General features: G+C 34.0%; 1 protein-coding gene and 1 long non-coding RNA gene across 6 annotated transcripts in view; one reads left to right on the forward strand and one right to left on the reverse strand.

The window, feature by feature from the left end:
• LOC127877616 (furin-like protease kpc-1) overlaps positions 1–14,709 on the reverse strand; it is a 124,785-nt gene extending 110,076 nt beyond the window's left edge. For all 5 annotated transcript variants that reach the window (XM_052423663.1, XM_052423662.1, XM_052423661.1 and 2 more), the window contains exon 1: positions 14,263–14,709. In XM_052423663.1, the coding sequence (XP_052279623.1) occupies positions 14,263–14,475 (213 nt within the window). In that variant the 5' untranslated portion in view covers positions 14,476–14,709. The remainder of the gene's footprint in view (positions 1–14,262) is intronic.
• Positions 14,710–14,794: 85 nt separating this feature from the next.
• Positions 14,795–21,757, forward strand: part of LOC127877645 (uncharacterized) — a 76,694-nt gene continuing 69,731 nt past the window's right edge. Inside the window, exon 1 of the long non-coding RNA XR_008048513.1 lies at positions 14,795–14,916. This is a non-coding gene — a long non-coding RNA (uncharacterized LOC127877645). The remainder of the gene's footprint in view (positions 14,917–21,757) is intronic.

The following is a 21,757-nucleotide window of genomic DNA, read 5'->3' on the forward strand; positions in this document are numbered from 1 at the left end:
CTCATCTATTTTTCTTTTTAAAGGTGAAGGGACCTATCTCAATTTCAATCACAAAGGAGGGAGGGGTGGGGTGGAGAGGGGTGTATAGTGTGGGGTGTGGTCATTTATTACATTATCTTCAAAAAATGCAAAAAAAAATGCATAAGAAAATCTTTTTTTGGGGGGAGGATTCTTGGGTGGGATGGTTGGATGATATTTCAAAAATAGAATAATAAAAATAAATAATTGTGTTTCTTTTATACCTAATGATAAAATATGACATTTCTGCAGTGAAATAACAGCAGTGAAAATAACACAATTGTTCTTTTCACCGATGAAAAGAACAAATTTTCGGAATTCCTTTTTCTATTTTTAGATTATCATATCAAGATGTACTTCCCTTGTTTATATCCTTGTTCATATTTTTCTATGATCACTAGTGAAACAAAATCGATATTCCACCGAATCCAACACGTTTTTTTTAGTTTTATGCTTTTTTTTACTGTTTATTTACATTATAAAAGAGTTAAACTGAAGAATTTCCCTGGAATAATGACGCAATTTCATCAACAAAATGACGGCATATCAATGTATTTAGGCAAGCCATGGGAGAAACTACAAGAAAGGGTAACTTTTCAGCAAAAGGGAAACAGCTGTTAATTATTTTCTTGAAAAAGGGGCATAAAAGAAACAGAAAATTTGTTCATGTCAGTGTAAGATCGTTTGTTATTTCACTTGTGATCATAGAAAAATGAAAATATATTTTCTATGGTCACTCGTGAAATAACAAACGATCTTACACTGACATGAACAAATATCCTCTATTTTTTAAACATGTTTCAAAAAAAAAATGGGGTGGGGGTGGGGGGGTATAGTGTAATGGTGTGGTGGTCATTTATTAGATGATCTTAAAATAAAAACTTTTTTTTTTGGGGGGGGGGGGGGGGATTCGGGGGGGGGGGGCATGGGGGATTATGCAGTTTGGGTTGAGTCTATTGTGGTATGTCAGGTAATAGTTGTTTTGTCAAAGTATCAATCAAATCTAATCATAAATAAAGAAGTTATGGCAATTTTAGCAAAATTTAATAATTTGACCTTGAGAGTCAAGGTCATTCAAAGGTCAAAGTAAAATTCAACTTGCCTGGTACAGTACCCTCATGATAGCATGAAAGTATTTGAAGTTTGAAAGCAATAGCCTTGATACTTTAGATGTAAAATGGATCTAAACACACAATTTAACCATATATTCAAAGTTAACTAAGTAAAAAAAGGGCCATAATTCCATAAAAATGACAACCAGAGTTATGCAACTTGTCCTTTACTGTCCCCTTATGATAGTTTGCAAGTGTTCCAAGTATGAAAGCAATATCTATGATACTTTAGGGGTAAAGTGGACCAAAACACAAAACTTCACCAAATTTTCAATTTTCTAAGTATAAAGGCCCAGGCCCATAATTCCATCAAAATGCCAGTCAGAGTTACATAACTTTGCCTGCAGAGTCCCCTTATGATAGTTAGTAAGTGTTGCAAGTATGAAAGCAATAGCTTTGATACTTAAGGAATAAAATGGACCTATACACAAAACTTAACCAAAATTTTCAATTTTCTAAGTATAAAAAGTGCACACAAGAGTTAACAAGGCAAATGTTGATGCCGCACAACGCACAACCCACAACGCACGACGGGACAAAAAGCGATCACAAAAGCTCGCCATCAGCACTTTGTGCTCAGTTGAGCTAAAAAGTTCTCGATTTCAATTATGCTTGAGTAATTTGTGAGACAAAAAAATAAACATTTATGCCTTTAGCTCAGCTTGGAACTGCAATAAATTAATTAATGTTTTTCAAAATAGAAATATATTGCAATGATGACAGTGCACATTTAAATTAATTAATTTTAGTATGTATATTAATGGTGTTATTTTTAAAATAAGACAACGGTATTCAACAATTTCATTAAGAATGGGATGACTGTATCTGTAGACAATGACTTGTTTGAGTTGTACCTACATGTGATATCAATGAAGGGGAGACTGGAGGTCAATGGCCCCATGTTCAACTTTCCCCACCTACCACCATCACAATAATGCCAACCACAGAACCACAGAACAAACAACATCATAAAGCTCTCAAATGGTATCTCAAACACCAGGGGAGTTAAAAGAATTGATAAAAACTTGAATCCCTTCCAAACATAATGAATTTATTGGTATTTTAGATTGCAATACCAATAGTATTGGAAGGAAGGAATATGGTGGCTATTATGCTGTAGTAAATGCTCAAGTTTTTATTGCTCTCAACACAGCAAGTTGTTGATATACAGCTTGATGAAATGGGGGATTTTTTCTCTTTTGCTAAGAAATGTATCTTCTTCTGAAGAAAATCTGTAACGCAAAGCTTGTCTATCTATGAAATAAATAAGTTTAAATGTGTTTTATCCCAATGATCTTTAGATTTAACAGAAACCCATCAGGGTTCCATGCTTACCCTATTAGATTTCTATGTATTTTAAATCATTAAGCTGCTATTGGCAAAAAGGCGTTCACATATAATCACATATAATCTGATTTTAATATCCTTTAAGTTTTTGTTTATAATTAGAGCTAGGTGAGCCAGTGAGTCTACCCATATAGGACTGAGGTATTAATAAATACAGAGATATTTTTGCTATGATCCGCATCATGGGAAAATGGGCCTAAAGCCATATGAGTCCAGGTAAGCTTTAGACAAGCTGATGCATCAGCGCAGTCTGATCAGGTCCTGCCCAATCCATTTATGAGAGCACCAAACCTTGTGTGACTTTTATCTTATCTATTAATTATAAGATGCAATATAAAGGCATTTTGCATTTGTATATTTATTTGAAGCAAAAATAGCTGACACTCATTTGAAGACAATTTATAATAGACCCTTTTCACAAAAGGCCAAAATTGATAAGCGCGCAAAGTCACGTGACTCGCAGAACTCCAGAACGAGGCTGAACGTGTATAAATTTCCAATACTCCCGCGCAACGCAGCATCTGATTTCAGCCTTTCACTCTTTTGAACATTCGGCGATGTAACGACTTAGAAAACACAACATGACATTGTAAGAATAAGTTATAAATATGTAATTCACATTTTAAGTGTCAATACATTAAATAAATTGTCTTGATTAATTTAATAAAGCACTTGTTTTTCTCCTTTTTTTCACACATTTGACACGCTTTGGTAGAGCTTTTTTATCGCGCAGTTTGAAAAAAGATCTATCTTGTTTTTTGATACATCTGTGGTTAAGTAGCCCCTATGTTCCGGATAAACCAATCATCTCGTTATGATCAGATACTGTGCCGACAAATACTTAATAACAGCATGGTGTCATAAACCACCCGTGGTAGATGCCTGGTCATTGAACACCATGTATGGTACCCCAATGTCTTATCGTTATAGAAGTATTACGTAGTCATTTCTAAGACTAATGTAACGCCAAATACTCAAACTAAATACTGTATGGATATTAGCCAGTTTTAATCATAATAATACAGTGAATGCTGGACATTCGTCCTAGCCTATTTTTCACACAGGCGGACATTCGTCCCTATGTTTTTGACAACCTGAATTTCGTGCCTTCGTTATTTTGACAATGCACAATGTACATAATGGTTCCTACATAATTTTGAATGTCTGGACATTCGTTCCTACGTTATTTGGACAGCCTGGAGATTAGTTCCTGAATAATTGCTATCCCGGTCATTATTATCATATTTTATCAAAATAATGTGGCACTTTTAACCGGTATTTTAATATGTCGTTATTGAAATAGTTAAAAATAATGTTCTCATATTTTGAGTATATTTTATAATGTGTATATTTTATATTGTTATAAGATTTTATCGTGATCATGAGAATGATAACGTTAAAAAATAAACGAATATATCGACTTACACTGAGATCTGTAATTTGCCAAAATGCAGAATTCTGGGCGTTAAAACTATGAAGGAGTATATATATCCGGTCTTTCAAAATAATGTTGGAACGATTGTCCGGGATGTCTTAATAGCGTGGAAATGAATTTCCTGGTAGTTAAAACAACGTATTAACTAATGTCCGCCTTGTCAAAATTAGCGTAACAATTTTCCCTGTGAAAGATATTTGGATACATAATTAAGTGCTTAATACTTATATATACATTTGAAATATTTATTAGCTTTTATGCTAAACACGAAACCTATTTTGCAGGTTCCGCTAATATAAAACTCCGTCCTTAAATAGTCTTATAAAGAGTATTTGTTAGTGTATGGAAGAACACAATTAAAACAAGAATTTTCATTTACCACAACGGGGTTCAAGAATGTTTCCGAAAGATCAAGACACACACACACAAGAGAGATTTATGAAATGATGTGGCATATATTTATCACTCATAATCATGTTTAAAGAGAAATCAAGATGCATGCATAGACAGTTCAGTTTGCTCCACGTTCGTTTTTTCACCTTTATAAAAGAATTCTTCAATATTGTATTTCGTTGTAAAAGAACATTAATAAAAGTTTAACTAAAAATGACACAACATGTGCTTTGCATTTTCTATTGCTTTTTCTTATGATTGAGTTAACACACATTTTACACGTTCGATCGTTCGTGAAAAATAGTACAGACTAACAAACATATGATACCTTTGATAATTTAAGTTATATAATAACCTTTTGTATTATACGACTTATGTATATCTTTGTTTTGTGCAATTATCAATGTTTATTCTTCAGATCACATTTGCTCTGATGACAATGGGTATCTTGAATTTGAATCAAGATTAAATAAAATGTATATACACGTATAGACTAGTGGTACTATATACTATGGCTTTGAAATATGACTTGGGTGTGAGAATGTTTATTTCATAACCCTCATCAATTTATTGACTAAACAACACATCCATATATGCATATGTTTGCCATAACTGTAACCAGTGTCAGTGCTAATGAAAATCCCGAATGAAAATAATAAGATTCAACTGGTTTATAATCATCGATATGCTCCGCCAAAGATCTATACACATTCAGCCTCGTTCTGAAATTCGACGCGTCACGTGATATCTAAAAATAGCAATAGTGGTAGTATTGTGAAATTGGTCTATTATAGCGAATATGTAAATAAGGTTATAGCGAGCAACTACAATATATAACTCTGGAACAATTTGATTGATAAAGTCATCATCCATTATTTTGTATTCAGTTAAATCAATAGGCATTTACCTAGTTTCTGTCCATCAAATGGCCATCCCATGAAAACAGTTGCATAGTAAAAGGTGAAGGAAAAAGAGATTTCCATTGTCATACCTGATACCATATCTTAAGTCGAACAATTTCAAATATCTTAGTTTCATCACCACCCCTCCCATTCCATGCCCCACTCCCCCCCCCCTCCTCCTCTCGTTCAATTGGAAGCCAGGAATAGAGGAACATTGAAACTGTGAAAATCATCACAAATGAAGAGGACTGTATCTGTACTCCAAGTGTTCTGACTGATCCATTCATCTTGAACAGTATAGAACTACTGTTTTGTGATACTCGTATGTGAGAGAAAAAGGTTTTTAGGTGCTTAAGTTTTGGTATTCAATGATGCAACTGTTCAGAATCTCCATCCCTCTATCAGAGATCAAAGCCATTAAAAACTACAAAAGCAAGGAAACAATCTTACTTGCTGGTTTGTGAAAAGGTCTTGTAAATGATGGTAAGCTAAATGTTTGTCTTCCGGCAAATATTGAACAACTGCAAGTTAAAACTTAAAAGATGGTCATTCATGGAGTCACACCTCTGTTATTACAGTGATTACTTAGACTGAGTTAGGGTGCCACATTTGTTGCCACAATAGTCTGTGCGGCTCAAGTAAGCATTGGGAACACATGGATATAGGCATTTGTAACTTAAATGGCACTATAAGTTAGCATTGGCAATCATGGAGACTTGATTTTCAAGTAAATATGGCAACAATTAGCCATAATAGCTGCCAGTACATGAAGGGTGCTTAAACAGGCAGCCAATAAAAATTAATGCGAATCAGGTAGTAACAATTGTCCCTAAAAGTATCAAGCAATGTTAATAATTTGATAACACTTCTTACTTAAAGTATGCCTGGTAAATTGCCAATACTCATACATCATTATTTGATTAATCTTGTACTTTTAAATCAGTAAGAGCAGCTTTCTGGTGAAATTGGAGTATTTAAAAGGAGTGAGGTATCCTGACATATTACAAATTCCATCACACCATGGAAGCATGATACAACAGAAGGCCTCAGCAATAAAACTTATTTGAGATCATCCTCATGATACTTCAGTGACTGATATTGACAACATATCAATGCATCTATCAATTAGAAAGCCAACTGAAATGTTAATCACCTGAAAAGCTCAATCAAATAAAACAACAAGATTCACAAAGGTGTGTTTTATGTCTACTGCCACATACATCAAGACTGTTGAGAGCAGACAAAAGTGAGGAAAGTTGCAATTATAGCAAGCATCATTATGTCTCTCACTCTGGTTGTGGGTTCACCAGGTTTCCAATCTGACAGGTGGGTGTACAATAAAGGTTCCTGCCAACAATTACATCCAATACACAGCACCTGTTCCTGTACCATGCCTCAATTGCAAGATTGGGAATTAATATGATATCATTACTTCATTCTATTACTTCTGCATTACCATAGATTTTCAAATTAGCGACTAATGGGGCTTTTACGGTAAGTTGAAGATTTAATGAGTTTAAAATTATTAAATAGCAAAGTTAGCAACCACAATCACTGGCAAGAACTGTCACTTAACTTTGTGAATTAACAATATTATATGGCAAATAACATCTTTTCATCCAATACTAAAATAAATATTGTTTATTGGTTTTTCAGGATTTTTGCAGAATAATGCTTACACAATATACCACTTTAATGGTACAAAGGTGCTTGCAACAACACAATCTTACATTTTTACCAAAGGTTTAATTGCAAGGGAAGCTCAAAGTTAACAGTCAATACGTTTTTTTTAAATGTTCATGGACAATTGTCATTATACTTTTAGTAAAATATTGCAAGGAAGAGCAAGATTTGGATTTATATTTGTTATGAAAAGAAAGATAAAATGTTCAAATTGTTTATATTACTTTGGGTTTATTTATTGTATATCTACTTGACTGAAAGTGTTAATAACAAGACTGGATAAATACTAATAATTTATGTAAATTATATGAGACACGTCATGCGATGTATGCCATATGCGGTCAGCAAAGCTCCAGACTAGCCTGTGCATATGAACAGTCTGGTAATAACCTACCCTTTCCCCTAATGAGAACACAAAACCTTCCTTCATACTGGAAAGCGTAGTTCCTGACCAGACTGCGGGATTACCCTGGCTGGGCTAGAGCTAAGTGGCCATATGTGTAATAAGACCTATTTTAGCATGATATGACTCGCATGTTTCCACTTCTGAATCATGGAGTCTTTTTTATACACATCAGGCAAAACATTTTTATTGACTCAAATCTTAAAATCAAGGAAAGGAAATTAAATCTGCATTTCAGTCTCATGTTTCAAATGAAATATATGTAGCCCAAACTACAAACCACTTAATTAAAAATATCAAAAGAATCAAATTTCTGAAATCTATGCAACTAAGCACAACAACTAACAGCAATATCTGTAAATGACTTTTTAAGCATGTGTGTTTTTGCTTGTTCAAACATAAGGCCTGAATCAAACAACCCTAAAGGCATTGTAATTCAAGTTTACATAACACTTAGGTTGGGGTGTGGAGGGGTATTAGGTATTAGGATGTCGGTGCTTGGGTGGGCCAGGCAGCAATGATGACAAATGACTGTGGAGCCTGAATGTTGCTTAGCTCTGTCACCCACAGAGCGGGGCTGATTAGTGGAGGAGAAGGTGCCAACTCCTGCTTGGGCTGCTTATATAGAAATAAATGGGCCTATAATTAGCCTTGAACAAGTCATAAAGAAAATAATTTAGTAATAACTCACTGAGTTTCATGACAAATGTATATCTCAAACATAATTTATTGTATACCGTAAATTTGCAGCCATAAGTCGACCTAAAAACGCTGCCAAAATTGACTTTATAAGTCAACTCGACTTATGGATGAGGTACTAAATAAAAAAAATAAAAAAACATATTTCTGTACCGTTTTTTTTAAAGTAATAAATCTCTGAAGCGGAGGAATGATGACTGTTTACGGAAAGGCCGACTCGTCTTTTACTTATATGTCCGCCGATAACAAAATATTCATGTTTACATTGGTTTTTAATTCATTAATCTTCGTAATAAGTCCAAATAAAAACATGTAAAAATAACTTCGAAAATATTAAACATTTGTGACATACGGTAAAGTGGTGAAAATTATACATGGCAATTTGTCTATTGATACATCGCCCGCTGTCTGCTAAGAACAATAGTAAATCGACTGCTGACACTTGTACCCATTTAAAGTTAATCCGTGTAAATACAAGCTGTCAACAGTTGCAGGTGTCTTCATGCCACCTATTATCGCTTCTCGGCCTTTGACTAAGATCAAAGTGTAAAAAAGTGTTAGCATCCTTTCGATCATTTGTCTTTATTGCGTCACGCCTAAAATAGTTATCCGTTAATGATATGCACAACGGTTCTGCTACAAACTACTTCTGACCAATCAAAAATAATTACTTGATCGTTGGATACGCCTTTAACCAATCGCTATTGTTCAACTTCACATGGTATATTTTTTTATTGGATGAAGGTGTTGTTTCGTTGATTTATTCACAACTGTCCCACAATTTATGCATAATCGTTTCGTAAATAAATAGATCTTATCTGATTGAAGATTTCATTCATTGAATGATTATAATAAAACGCACTCACCCTGAATTATTAAAAAGTGTAATTGGACATATCAAATACACAATTACTTTGGATCATCTGCTTAGTATTATCAGATGAGACGTTTTTCCAGAATGCAAAAAATATTCCTCGGGTATCTCGTGATTTACGAATATGTATATAACAGTCGAATAGCGAGCGATGCGAGTGTTGGTAAATTCACGTGTTTCACGCATAATGGCGAAAGCGTTGTTGATTATTTGAGAGCATGTTACAATTATTTTGACCATATAATGAATTTCTGCGTTCAAGATTTTACCGAATTTTCACATCAATAGCACTAACATTTGAATACAAAAATATCTGCTCATAATATAAACACTGAAAGTTATTACGTTAAATGGGATACTAATTTTGATTTGTGAAATATATATTAAGTTCGAAATAATCAATGATATGTTATTATGATTTTGAACAATAAAATATATTTTTCGTGATAATAAATCATTGAAACGTTGAATGTTTCGTTTTAAATATATTCTAATTATTAATATCCCAAAAAATGTCAACTGCCGGTACAAAAGCCCTCAGAACCATGACTAAAACGTCACTTAAACATGTCCGAGATAAAGGAAATTTACCCCCCGACTTATGGCAGAGTCAAGGCAAAAAACCAAGTTTTTCTAGCCACATTATACCCCTCGACTTATGGCCGAGGTAGACTTATGGCCGCAAATGTACGGTACATCTTTCAAAGTCTAAAAGAAAATGCATTACATGTGTATATTTTGTGTGTGTTTTGGCAATTATATTGTTTGAATCAAATAATGTGTAAGTAAAACTGTGTTTTAATTATCCTAAAATGCACATGAAAGGTCTATATAAATTATCGTCATGCAATAATCATTAAAACCACTTCTTTAATGTGTATATCGGTCTCAAAACATGACCGTCAGGCTTAATTCTGCTTCTTTTTAAAGCAGATAATTTAATTTTCTTAAAGGTCTCAGTATTTCCATTTGATTCATACATGAATGGTTCAAATATCCCTGTGTGCCAAATGAATACACACAAACAAAAGACCAGCAATCTGTGTTAACGCTGATGTCAAATTAACAGTATTATTGAGTATATTGTTTCTAGCTCACTTTGAACTTGATCCACTAAGATACTATCATTTGAAAAAGGAGACAGACACATAATATGAATACTATCTGATCAAGCTAACTGCCTTAGTAATCTCCTTCCTTTAGGTTACCAACCTTACCTGTAAAATGAGAAGAACAGCAATTTTAATGTCTTCTTTTTCGTTAGATAAGTTACAAACATGTGACAAAAAGTTTCCTTTAAGGTAGACAATAGAATGTTTTCATGTTGGTGTTATTGTTTTGTTGTTGATTATCGTGACTTTACTAAATGTCTTAATTTTAACAATTGCAATTGTTTCAGCATAAATATTTAGGTGTAGTGTGCTTAATAAATCAACAATTGTATAAATGGAATAAAGCATATGATGGCCCACATTTCTTATACAAAACATATTGTATTCACTAATAACTTAATATAATGGCAATGTTTAACATTTTCTATACAGTCAAAATGAGTCATGTTATATTCAAAGCAAAGAATCATAAGCACTTTAACAGAATTTAAGTGTAAAAGCTTTTTTTACACTGAAAAGTCACAAAATAATTTTGACATAAACACTGATTTACAAAATAAATACCAGGAATACTGCATATTTGCACATTATCCTAAAATACAAACATCTGTTCATGCTTCGCTTGCTATCTTCGGCAAATTCATTTATATCTGACAAATTACATAATGGGTCTTGTATAAGCTACTGGAAGCAACCCAACACTGATCTATGTATGATACTGACCACATGATGATTGAACAAACAATGGCCCATCCACAAGCCTGATACTGATCTTTTACACCTATATACATAAGATAGAAGTATACTAATCTTTCACACAAGAGATGGGATTGCAGACTAGGTCAAACAAGCCTCTGGGGGAAATGGTGATAATAAACATTATCTATTTACCAGATAAGTAATTTATTCCCCTTTGGGAAAAGGTTAAGGGGGCCTGGGCATGTTTCCTTTAAGTTTTTAAAAGGTTAGAAAAATACAGCCCAAACCATAGTTTCATTTAATGAATATCGTTTAAACACCTACCACAAAATGTAAACGTGAGACCCTTACATCCAATGCCTTCTCAAAAGGAAAATTCAATCAAATCAGTTATTACAAGATTTAAAAAACAACATTGTATAAATTTCTCATAGGTTCACTTCATTAGCTACTAGCGCAATATGCGGATAATGCTGCCAGTGTAATATATGGAGAGCTTTAACAATCAGATTGTTCAGGCTGCTTATGAAATATGCTGCTTATCAGTTGTACCCCTCAACCCCATTTTTTTTTACAAAAGTATTCAAATCTCCAAAATGACCCCTAGGTAAATCAGACCTTGACATATAAAACCCCTGACTTTGAAAGGGGGTCATTCAAGTATCATTCAAATGAAGTTCCATAAAATCTGCCCAGTTCCGGTAGTTCATGAGGAGAAATTGTAAGAAGAAAAAAGTTGATGGATGTGCGAACGCACATATACACGGACTGAAGGATAAACAACTTTTTTATTTGACTGAGTGACCTACAATATTTCAGCAAGAGGCATAAAGAGGGTTTCATACCTTGTGAGTACATAATCAATATGCATGGGACTTTTTTTAAATTGTATTTTGAACAAGACATTTTTAAAACATTCTCATACTGAAGAAAGATTTCTTAAATTAGAAATGACAGATACCTGCTGTGGGTGCTACTTAAAAGACTTCACAAGCAAATAGCTAGACTTATAGTCTCAAACTGCCTATAGTAAATTCCCAACACTTTATCTCAGAAAATACAATGAGGGAATACTGTTTGATAAACACTTCTGCCATGCAGGAGTGAAAGTCATGTCTCCATTGGCCAAACTTATCTACACATTCCACATCACCAGCTATTGATTTTAGAGAACATTTTCCCTGGACATTCTTTTGGTTTCCTGAAAAGCTAGTGAAACCAGCAACCCTATAATTGGTAATGAGAAGTTTTGAGAAAAAATCATCTACCCAACACTCACTTAAATCTAGCTGATGAGAGCATACTGCTACTATTGTATGTGGAACGATGAAATGGCTATAATTCAGGGAGTTGAAGGCATTAATTGAATATAGATTCACCATGGAAATCTATGGAATGCTGAAATCAATACAGCTTAAATCTTCAGTTCTTGACAGCTGATAATTTCCGCTCTCTGCGAAAAAATGATTGTACATTGTACTTCCAATTTATCCATAAAAGAAGTGGAATGAAATTGATTCATTAAAAAAATCTGCTTTGATTTGGTTTCTTTAACCTAAAAATGTCTGTCTTCATGTCCTGAACAATACATAAATAGTTACTGATGGAATGCAATGGTGATTTTAGTAAATACATGCATAACTCTACATAGGTCACAAACAATTTATATTTTAAGGCACTTGTCCTGTATAACAAGTTTCGGTTATTTTGTACTCATCAGTGTGTGATTTTTTCACTATCATAGGTATTGAAAAGTTCAATTTAATTGATACACAGTGTGTATTTCAAGGTTTTAATTTACTATATGTGACACAACTTTTTTGCTCAATAAATGAGATTCAACCCTGTTGAACCTTATTATTTTTTCAGTATTTAAATAAGACAGTAAAAAAAGTCACTCATTCAGCCAAAATATTTGACAAGCCAGAATACTCAGCTTGTTCTCGAACAAAATCACTTGTTGGGACCAGCAGAGCCAGAAAAGTGGATATTGTATTCTTTGCTACAGTATAATAGGTTTAATAATGATGCTCCTCTTAACAGTAGGAAGCAATGACTGTATCTAGTTTATCAAAGCCTTTAATATTGTTGCATTCCCTACAACTATCTGATGATGAAGAACTAAATTGATGTTAGATTGTTTTTTTAATTACAAGTTTCATATGTCATCCTTTATTTTAAGCAAAACATTACCCCAATACTTACTGAGTATAAAACTGATTATAGAAACTTACACAAACATTCAGGGGTTTTATCAAGTAGAAGACCATGTAAAATGGTTTTGTGAATAATACATTCAAAATTAATAGTTTGCACTATTCAGTTTTTTTGCAACATCCTTTTGTTTAATAATTTAATTACAAGCAAATTATTTATGTATTTATTGAAAGCAGCTGTGCTGTCTTTGTAATAATATTATTTGATTTAACATAACTTGCTTATTGGGAAAAATGATGTCAGGAATAGAAAAATAAATTATTAAAACCAGTGACATACATGTAATTATTTGTTGAACATAATCATGACAATGTCATGGACTTCTTTTAGACAGATGAAAAATCATGAGATGAGTGATGGCACAGGAAAGATGCTATGCTTTATAAATCAACTCATTTTTTGTATAATTATCTTGAATTTCCTCGAACATATTTTTTATTTTACATTTTATTTTCATCTAAGAAAATCATAATTCCTTCAAAACTATATCCACAACATAGTAAAAAAGAACTTTTTATCTGTATTTTCCATTTGGTATTAAACATGTTCATATTTTAACTTTAATGTTTCTATTAATTGATAAAAGTATAGTAAATTCTTTACATAATAAAAAAATTATGCATTTTTTAATGTTGCCGATGGAAACAAAGCCTTAAGGTCAGTCTCTGTTAAATCCGAAATATTTTACTGGCCACAAGGTCTGGTAATCTCATCATTTTTTATTAGCATGAAACACAATTCAACCTCCAGAATCGAGTTCAATCGACAGAAGAGAACACAGCGCTTTAGTTATTTTTCTATAAGCATGGTTTTTATTTACATCAGGGATTTCCATACATTTTGATAACCAGGTGTCAAATACTTAAGCCACAAGTTATTTTTTCTGATTTTTTGTTAAATACTTATCAATGATCAATGTTGTTGGGAATAAGCTTATGTGAAATACTACACAAATAGCAAAAATGCGTGATAAAAAAAACATTTACCTCTTAGATTCCTTGTAATATATGTGTCTAAAGGATGCAAGACATGTTATTTGCACCAGTCAAAAAATAGTTAATTTCAAAATTCTTACATCAAAAAGCAAGATGATACTTCAAGTGGAATCAATGCTTTGTGGTTATTTTAAATTAATGTTTGGTTGCTTTTAGCGTTTTGAAAACCAATAAAATACATTTTGGGAGTTAATTCCTTTTTAGAACAAACATTTAAGGAATCTTTGACTAAGTGAGACAAATTTCATCAAATTTCCCTAAAGCTATAATAAAAAATCAAAGAAAACACTTGCTTGTTTGCAAATAATTCTAAAATTGATAACAGTTATAAATGAGTAACATACACACATTGAAAACCACAAAATATACACACCTGATCAACCAATGTGTAGCCATAACTTGACACTATTTCTCTTGCAGTTTCTATTCCACCTGGTATAGTTGCTGCCCATTCGTTTACATAGTGTAAGTGTTTAACCTGATCATCTGCATAAATTGAATTTAGACAAGTTGCAGAAATAATTGCCACTGCTACGAAAAATCTCAAACCCATAGTCGCTGTCAACTTCTTAGCAGCAACTATCATCCCTTAGTGTTTTCACTAACATGTGTTTCTGCACAAAATGTAAACAAACGTGTTTAGTCATATTTATCTGTCAATTTATGAATACAGCCGAAATAAATTTATTCATTTTTGCTTGCACAATGTGTCTATCATCCATACTCCATTGCACAGTTTGTTTATTTTATTTGGACAGCACTATACATGAATAACCACACTTCCATTCAGCTGTCAGTACATCAACTGAAGTGTTATTGACATAGGTGGCGCTAGAATCTAAACCGGATATTTTGCACGAGGGGTTGTTCCAAAGTTTTCCATTAAAAGCTTTGTTAAAAAGCTGCTCAGATGTCATCAACGCAAGCAGGCGGCTTGTTGAGAAATCGACCGGAAAGCTACGATTGGTGAGAAAGAGCGTCAACGGAGGTGATAAATATTTAAAAAACGCAAGAAGATTATGCTAAAGTATGTATAATTTAACATTTTTTGAAGATGTTAACATAACAACAAATAAAACTTAAAAATGAAACTCAATAAATTCATGTATTTAAACTTTAGTCACCACATATAAATAATATTTATTTTTACACATCAAATCTAAGTAATGTTGACTCTACTTTGAAAGACCTTACTTGTTATTGTTAATAAAAAATCGGGGCCAATAATGCTTGTTTCTTTCGATGAATGTGGTACATGCATAGTTGATCTATTTTTTTTATGTAGCTTAAAGGGGCCTTTTCACAGATGTTGGCATGTTTTGAAGTTTGTCATTAAATGCTTTTATTTGATAAATGTAAACATTTGATATAAAAAGCTCCAGTAACAAATCAAGAATAAAATTTAAAAAAGGAAAAAAAAAAGGTAACCATCAGCAGTACTCGAACCACTGACCCTGGAGTAAAAAGTAAACGACTTAGACCACTCGACCATTCTTCTGGATACAATACCATAGGTATTTTATACTATACATAAGCAATCCTCGAAGTTTCCAAAAATATATCAACAACAACAGAACTCTCCAAATTATTAATTCGTTTCGCGTTGCAACGCTTTATAATTTTCGGGTTTTTAAATCGTCAATAGATGCATGTAATGGCTATTTTCGATCATGGTTAATGTTCAGTATTACTGTTTCCTCACAAATATCATAACTAAAACGAAAATTTGCCAAACAACTTTTTTTTTAATTTTGTCAATTTACCCAAACGTGTAAAGGCCCCTGATCTAAGGAATGTTTTAAGAACATACATTCTTATAGACTCTGTTATTGAGACGGGGTGTTTCTCAAATTGTTCAAGCGCTTACACAACTTCTGATACTTCTAAAGTGAAATGTTGGAAATTTTCTATTTATCATATTGCAAATTAAAATTATACTAGTTATTATGCAATAAGTATGATGAGTTCTTTCATTTCGCAGCATCGATTGCAGAGATTTTCTCTCCTCTTGGACATGGCCCTCAAGAGACATCTGATTTGGGCTCAATTGGTCATTGTCGGCACGGGTACTACTTAAATGTACCCCAGGTACTCTTGTGTATACTTAAATGTACTCCGGGTGTAGAAAATATACTGAAACGTACCCTGAAATTCTAACGCTTAATTGGTAATTGTCGGCTTGTCCATATTTATGTCAATATTACTGTATGTGAAATAGCCCTCTTCTTTATAAAGCATGTTAATGCAGGTTTTGTTCAAAGAGTATTTGTTAGGTATTCTGTAGCGCGTTTTACTATGTACATAGGATTTAGGGAGGAATACAACTCAGGCACAGTCTGAATCGGCCAGGTATAGGTGTTAGTATATTTTTCGTACCCGGGTACATTTAAGTATACTTAAGAGTACCTGGGGTACATTTAAGTAGTACATGAGCCGCCAATGACCAATTGAGCGTTAGGTGGGTTATTGGGAAAGTGCTGCGGCAATATAGGCGAGTTTAAAGGTCAACTGTGAGCTTTCGTGTGTCCGTTCTTGTTGTTGTGTCCCAACCTCCGCGCAGAGATTTGACTGGAACAAGCATAGCTGGATCAAATCCATGCCATTATAAGCAACCACATGGTACACTAATTTCACCATTGTTATTTTTACTTTTTTTATTTAGGTAATTTATTTTGTATTATTAACCTAAACATATAGACTATTTTCAAAGTATAAAAGAAAATGACTCTATACTATTTATTATATTATGAGACCATAAGTTCCTAATATACCGAACATTTCCCTATAAAGTTTAATGTAAAGCAACAACTTTAAGCGCAAATAAATGCAACGTGTTGCACATAGAGACACATAACCATACATTTTCTTAAAGGCCATTCTAAGCGTAGTCGATTTATGCAAAAAAGGTAAGTCATGTTTAAACCAAGAAAGAACTCGACACAAATCAAAATCGACTGTTTTGCCGCTTTTTTCAGGCCGTTTCTTAGTGGAATATAACCTTTTTCAGTGCAATGCTTTACTATAGTCTCTACGTTACTCATATTTCAGGGTTTCAGTTGTGAACTCCTATTCATGCCCTACCACTATCTCCAAACGATAAAACCCAAACAACAGTTTAAAGTGTTAAACATGCCTACGAGTAAACTATGATATTTTTTTAGAGAGTACAGCAACTACATGACACGATTATTAAGTATAATGCAACCTATAACGTCTCATGTGAGAGACGAGTTAGTTGGTTAGGCGCAGTGAGGATCGCACTTGCGAGAGAGATAACGGATAACGGAGTTTTATCAGGGTTTAACTTTTTTTAAACAAAATACCCTTAAATATGACCTCATGTCAATCATTTAATTTCGTGTAAATTAGACAACTTTGCCATGTCGAAGTCTCATATGTAATGATTATATCAAATAACAACTAAGCTTAGTTTGCAGTTAAATATATATACTAGTATACAGCTGATGATACTTATACACCCAATCGTACTCTTAATGCAGCACTTCTATAAATCTTATGTTGCAAACACGGCTAAAGTTATCAAAATTGTTCATATGTTACTGTTTTAAAACGTTCACTTCATATTATTCATCCATGACGCTCTGATACTTCTGGTCCACGTGGGGATCTAGTTTTCTCGCGCGTATGTACACAGGAAGTAATAAATAATTGATTTTATTTCGCTTATTTTTGAATATGCAGATGTAAAAAATAATAAAAATGTGTGTTAACATAATTCATTCAAATGCAAACTATTGAAAGCGTGTCGATCGTCAAAGCAGCCATGTATCTGGATACTCGTTACATATGTGCAACACATGAATTACACCAGTACCGCATCACACAAAAATAATGTGGTCTGCCGTCAAAATCATTCGATCAAAATATTATGAAAATTGGTTATAATAAGTTGCACATTGTTATGAAGAAACGAACTCATTAATGACGGCCCACCCTTATTCATAAAGTAATATGGTGTCACGATGAGATACATTTGTCAATCTGTCATCAGCGTAACCAGGAACAGAAACGCATTGAGTGCAAGGTCAATCGATATTAACTGTTGAACTGACCTTTTCACAGATTTTGGCATGTATTGGAGTTTGTCATTAAATGCTTTATATTGATAAATGTAAACATTAAGTCTAAAAAGCTCTAGTAAACAAACAAGAATAAAATTTAAGTAAGAAAAAAGTAACCCTCAACGGTGTTCGAACCACTGACCCATGGAGTAAAAGTTTATCGCGTAGACCATTCAGCCATCAGTGCTCATACTATGCCTGTTGTATTTAATACTTTATAAGCAATCCTCGTAGTGTAACAAAATATAACGAAAACAACAGAATTCTCCAAATTATTCAATCGTTTCGCGTTGCAACGCTTTATAATTTTAAGGTTTTTTAAATCGTCAAAAGAAGCATATACTGGATATTTTAGAGCACGTTAAATGTTCAGTATTTCTATTTCCTCACAAATATAATTACTGCAACGAAAATTTGCGAATCTGAAACATTTTTTTAATTATTTTGTCAATTTACAAAAACGTGAAAATGTCCCTTTAAAATATTTCACTCCAAAGTATGTTCATGTCTGCTTGGCGTTTGGGGTGTGGGGGTGAGTTGAAGAGGGTATTTGTTTCAGGTTTTAATAGATGTGGGTTCTTTTTATGTTGTTTATTCTGAAGTTTTTCATTTGATATTTTTATGCTCCCCAAAATTTTTTGGGGGGAGCATATAGTCGCCGCTTCGTCTGTCCGTGCGTCCGTCCGTGCACAATTTTTGTCCGGGCTATTTCTCAGCAATTAATGACCGGAATTCAATTAAACTTTATGGGAAGCTTCACTGCCAAGAGAAGATGTGCATATTATCAGCCGGTTCTGGTCGGATGATGTTTCACAGAGTTATGGCCCTTTGAAATTTTCCATTAACTGTACATATAGTGCAATTCTTGTCCGGGCTATTTCTCAGCAACTAATGACCGGAATTCAATGAAACTTTATGGGAAGCTTCACTACCAAAAGGAGATGTGCATATTATCAGCCGGTTCTGGTCAGATGATTTTTCACAGAGTTATGGCCCTTTGAAATTTTTAAGTTGTTAAACCATCCATCGTATTATTTTGTCCAAAGTTATGCCCCTCAAGACTGTTCCTTTTATCTGAATATATAGTGCAATATTGTGACAAAAAACATTTGGGGAGCATCACCCGTCTCCGACGGTTTCTTGTTTTGTCATTTGTTCCCCCCCCCCCAAAAAAAAAACAAAAAAACAAACGCGGATACTGTTGTTGTCAATGGGAAGCAAACGCATCCATTTAAATGCATTAGTACTATCGTTTATTTCCCTTGAATCGAACGAGCTCTGCTTTCCCATAGTTGTTCTGAGGCTCTTCCATCAATATTCACAAGAGGCAATTACAAAACAATAATACATCACAATATTATTATTTTATTACAACACTTTTTATTTTTTAACAAAAATATTTAAACAATTATGGCTATGTGAACCGCGCCAATGAGTCTTATGCCACGTGCGGCCATTCGCGTTTGCGCAGTCTCGTCAGAATGTATGCTATCCCCTATCAAGTCCCGCAGGGTTTCTTGGTCACGTTAGCGGACTGGGTTGATCATGACCAGACTGCGCGGATGGGCAGGCTGGTATGGAGTTACACTGGCCGCATATGGCATAAGGGCCATAATCGCTTGACGCGGTACATTTATTCTTGGCCGTGTCTTCTTAAAGAAGTTCTTACACGTTAAAGTTACAACTACATTTTTAAAACAAGATTGCCAACTCATACATAAATTCGCCCTTTTGAAGATCTGGGGCCTGTGTGTTGAAGACAACTTAAGTCTGTACCGTTGCTTTTTAATTTAAGGAAGCCGCATGATTTTCAAGCGAGATCGAACGGGCTTATAGATGCAATAGCCTCTTTTTTTAGTTTGACTAACGGGTTTTATTTTTTTTAGTTTTTGACTATCGTTGGCATGAAGTCTGCAGGGGCGTAGCTAACATTGTTTGAGATGTAGGTCCGGATATGATACACATAACGGGGGGGGGGGGGGGGAGGTCCGGGGGTCATCCCCCTGAAAAATTTTAAATCCTATAACGCCTGTGGTGAGATTTAAAGCATATCTAGACAAATAATAAGATAAGAAAATTTAAGTCATTGGCCTGCTTTTCTTTGATATTTTACTGTTGTATCTCAATGTCAGAGAACTAAATTTTGTTTTTGTTCGGCATCAAGGGTCCGAACCGACCCGGATTTAGTAAATGGATCGGGATACGGGGGCAAGTGCTCCATTTTAAATTTCCGCGGTAAAAACATCATTCGGAATGTTTCTAAAAAATCCAACGTTAATCGATTACAACTTACTGTAGTGTTGAAAGGGAGACAAGTAGATCTACAAGTAGATCTACAGTAGATCTATGTAAACTTGTAACAGCAAGTCACGTGAAAAGAAGCGAGATAGAATCTATGCACATAGAAAGAAGTAGAGTTGATAATTGGAAGATATGTCCTTTGAACACGACCAGAATCTATTGTCCGAGGATTATGTCAATATGAAATGGAAATTTCTGACACCTCACCCCCTCAGTGTCAACATTTTAATGCGTTTTTCGAAGTTGAAGATTTTTTTTTCATGTCAAAAAAAAATGTAGGTCCGGGCTAGCTGTGCCTATTAGCAGCTTCGCCCCTGGACTCTGTAACTGTATTGCACGTGAAACGGAACGATCTTCGATAGTAGGAAGGCTATATGATGATCGTGCCACAATTGTCTACACAAGGATGAAACGCAACCTCGTGACTCGAAACGGTTTCCGAGAGAACCTTGCGAAAAATCAAGCATGATTGGTTCACAAATGCAAACACTGTTTTTGAGAATCCACCTATTTGAGAGCAGACGACATTATTTCATTTTTTGCAAATTTGGGATAAATCAAGGATCATATTGCAGAATTGTATTGTTCCCATACACTTTGTCACCAGTTAGTAGATGACACGATCAAACTATTTGAATTCGAGAGCGAACAATGGTCATTTTATCAATTTTTTAACATTATTCAAGAGCCATATACTAACAAAATTCAACCGATCTTGCGAGTTATGTTCCTTGGCCAAGATATTATGCCTAAAAAAATCATCACATAGTTTCATGATTATTTGAAGTATACTTTTGGATATATTAAGCGGGCATTTTTATTGGACGTCTCCATTATTCTTGCCGCCATGCAGAATCAGAAGACGGTCGATAAATGACGATATATTTATAATACAATGTTGTTGTTGTTTCATTCTAATAATGGTGTTAAGAGTTTTATATTCGAACATTGCAAATGTAAACAATATTGAATAAGAGCGATGCATGTATTTTAAATGATTGGAGTGTTACGAATATATTTGTTCCTTAAAATAAACTAATACAATTGTAAAGCAGATATGATTGAGGTCAGATGTGATTCTGCACATGCATTAAACCTGGTTTTCTCAGAGCGAGGCTTGAGTCGCGTTCTGAGAAAACTGGGCATAATGCCTGTGTGTAAAGTGTCATCCAAGATTATCAATTGCAGTTCGCACAGGCTAATCAGGGACGACACTTTACGTACATGCATTATGCCTAAGAGCGATGTTCATATTTATTCTGATTTATATGTGAAGCACCTGGTTTAATGACACGTGCACTAAGTACTGCTAAACCAGCTAGCACAGGAAACGTGGGACTTGGTTAGTTTACTGAAATACTGCAAATAACGGCGTCGCCATGAACTTAAACAAACACAGAAACCAAACCATAAATATTTAGAATCCATTTCATATTTTGAATAAAACATACATAACGGTAATACCGGTACATCGAGTGTTTGTTC

The sequence above is a fragment of the Dreissena polymorpha genome, chromosome 4, assembly GCF_020536995.1.
Source record: "Dreissena polymorpha isolate Duluth1 chromosome 4, UMN_Dpol_1.0, whole genome shotgun sequence".
In the NCBI taxonomy this organism is placed as follows: domain Eukaryota; kingdom Metazoa; phylum Mollusca; class Bivalvia; order Myida; family Dreissenidae; genus Dreissena; species Dreissena polymorpha.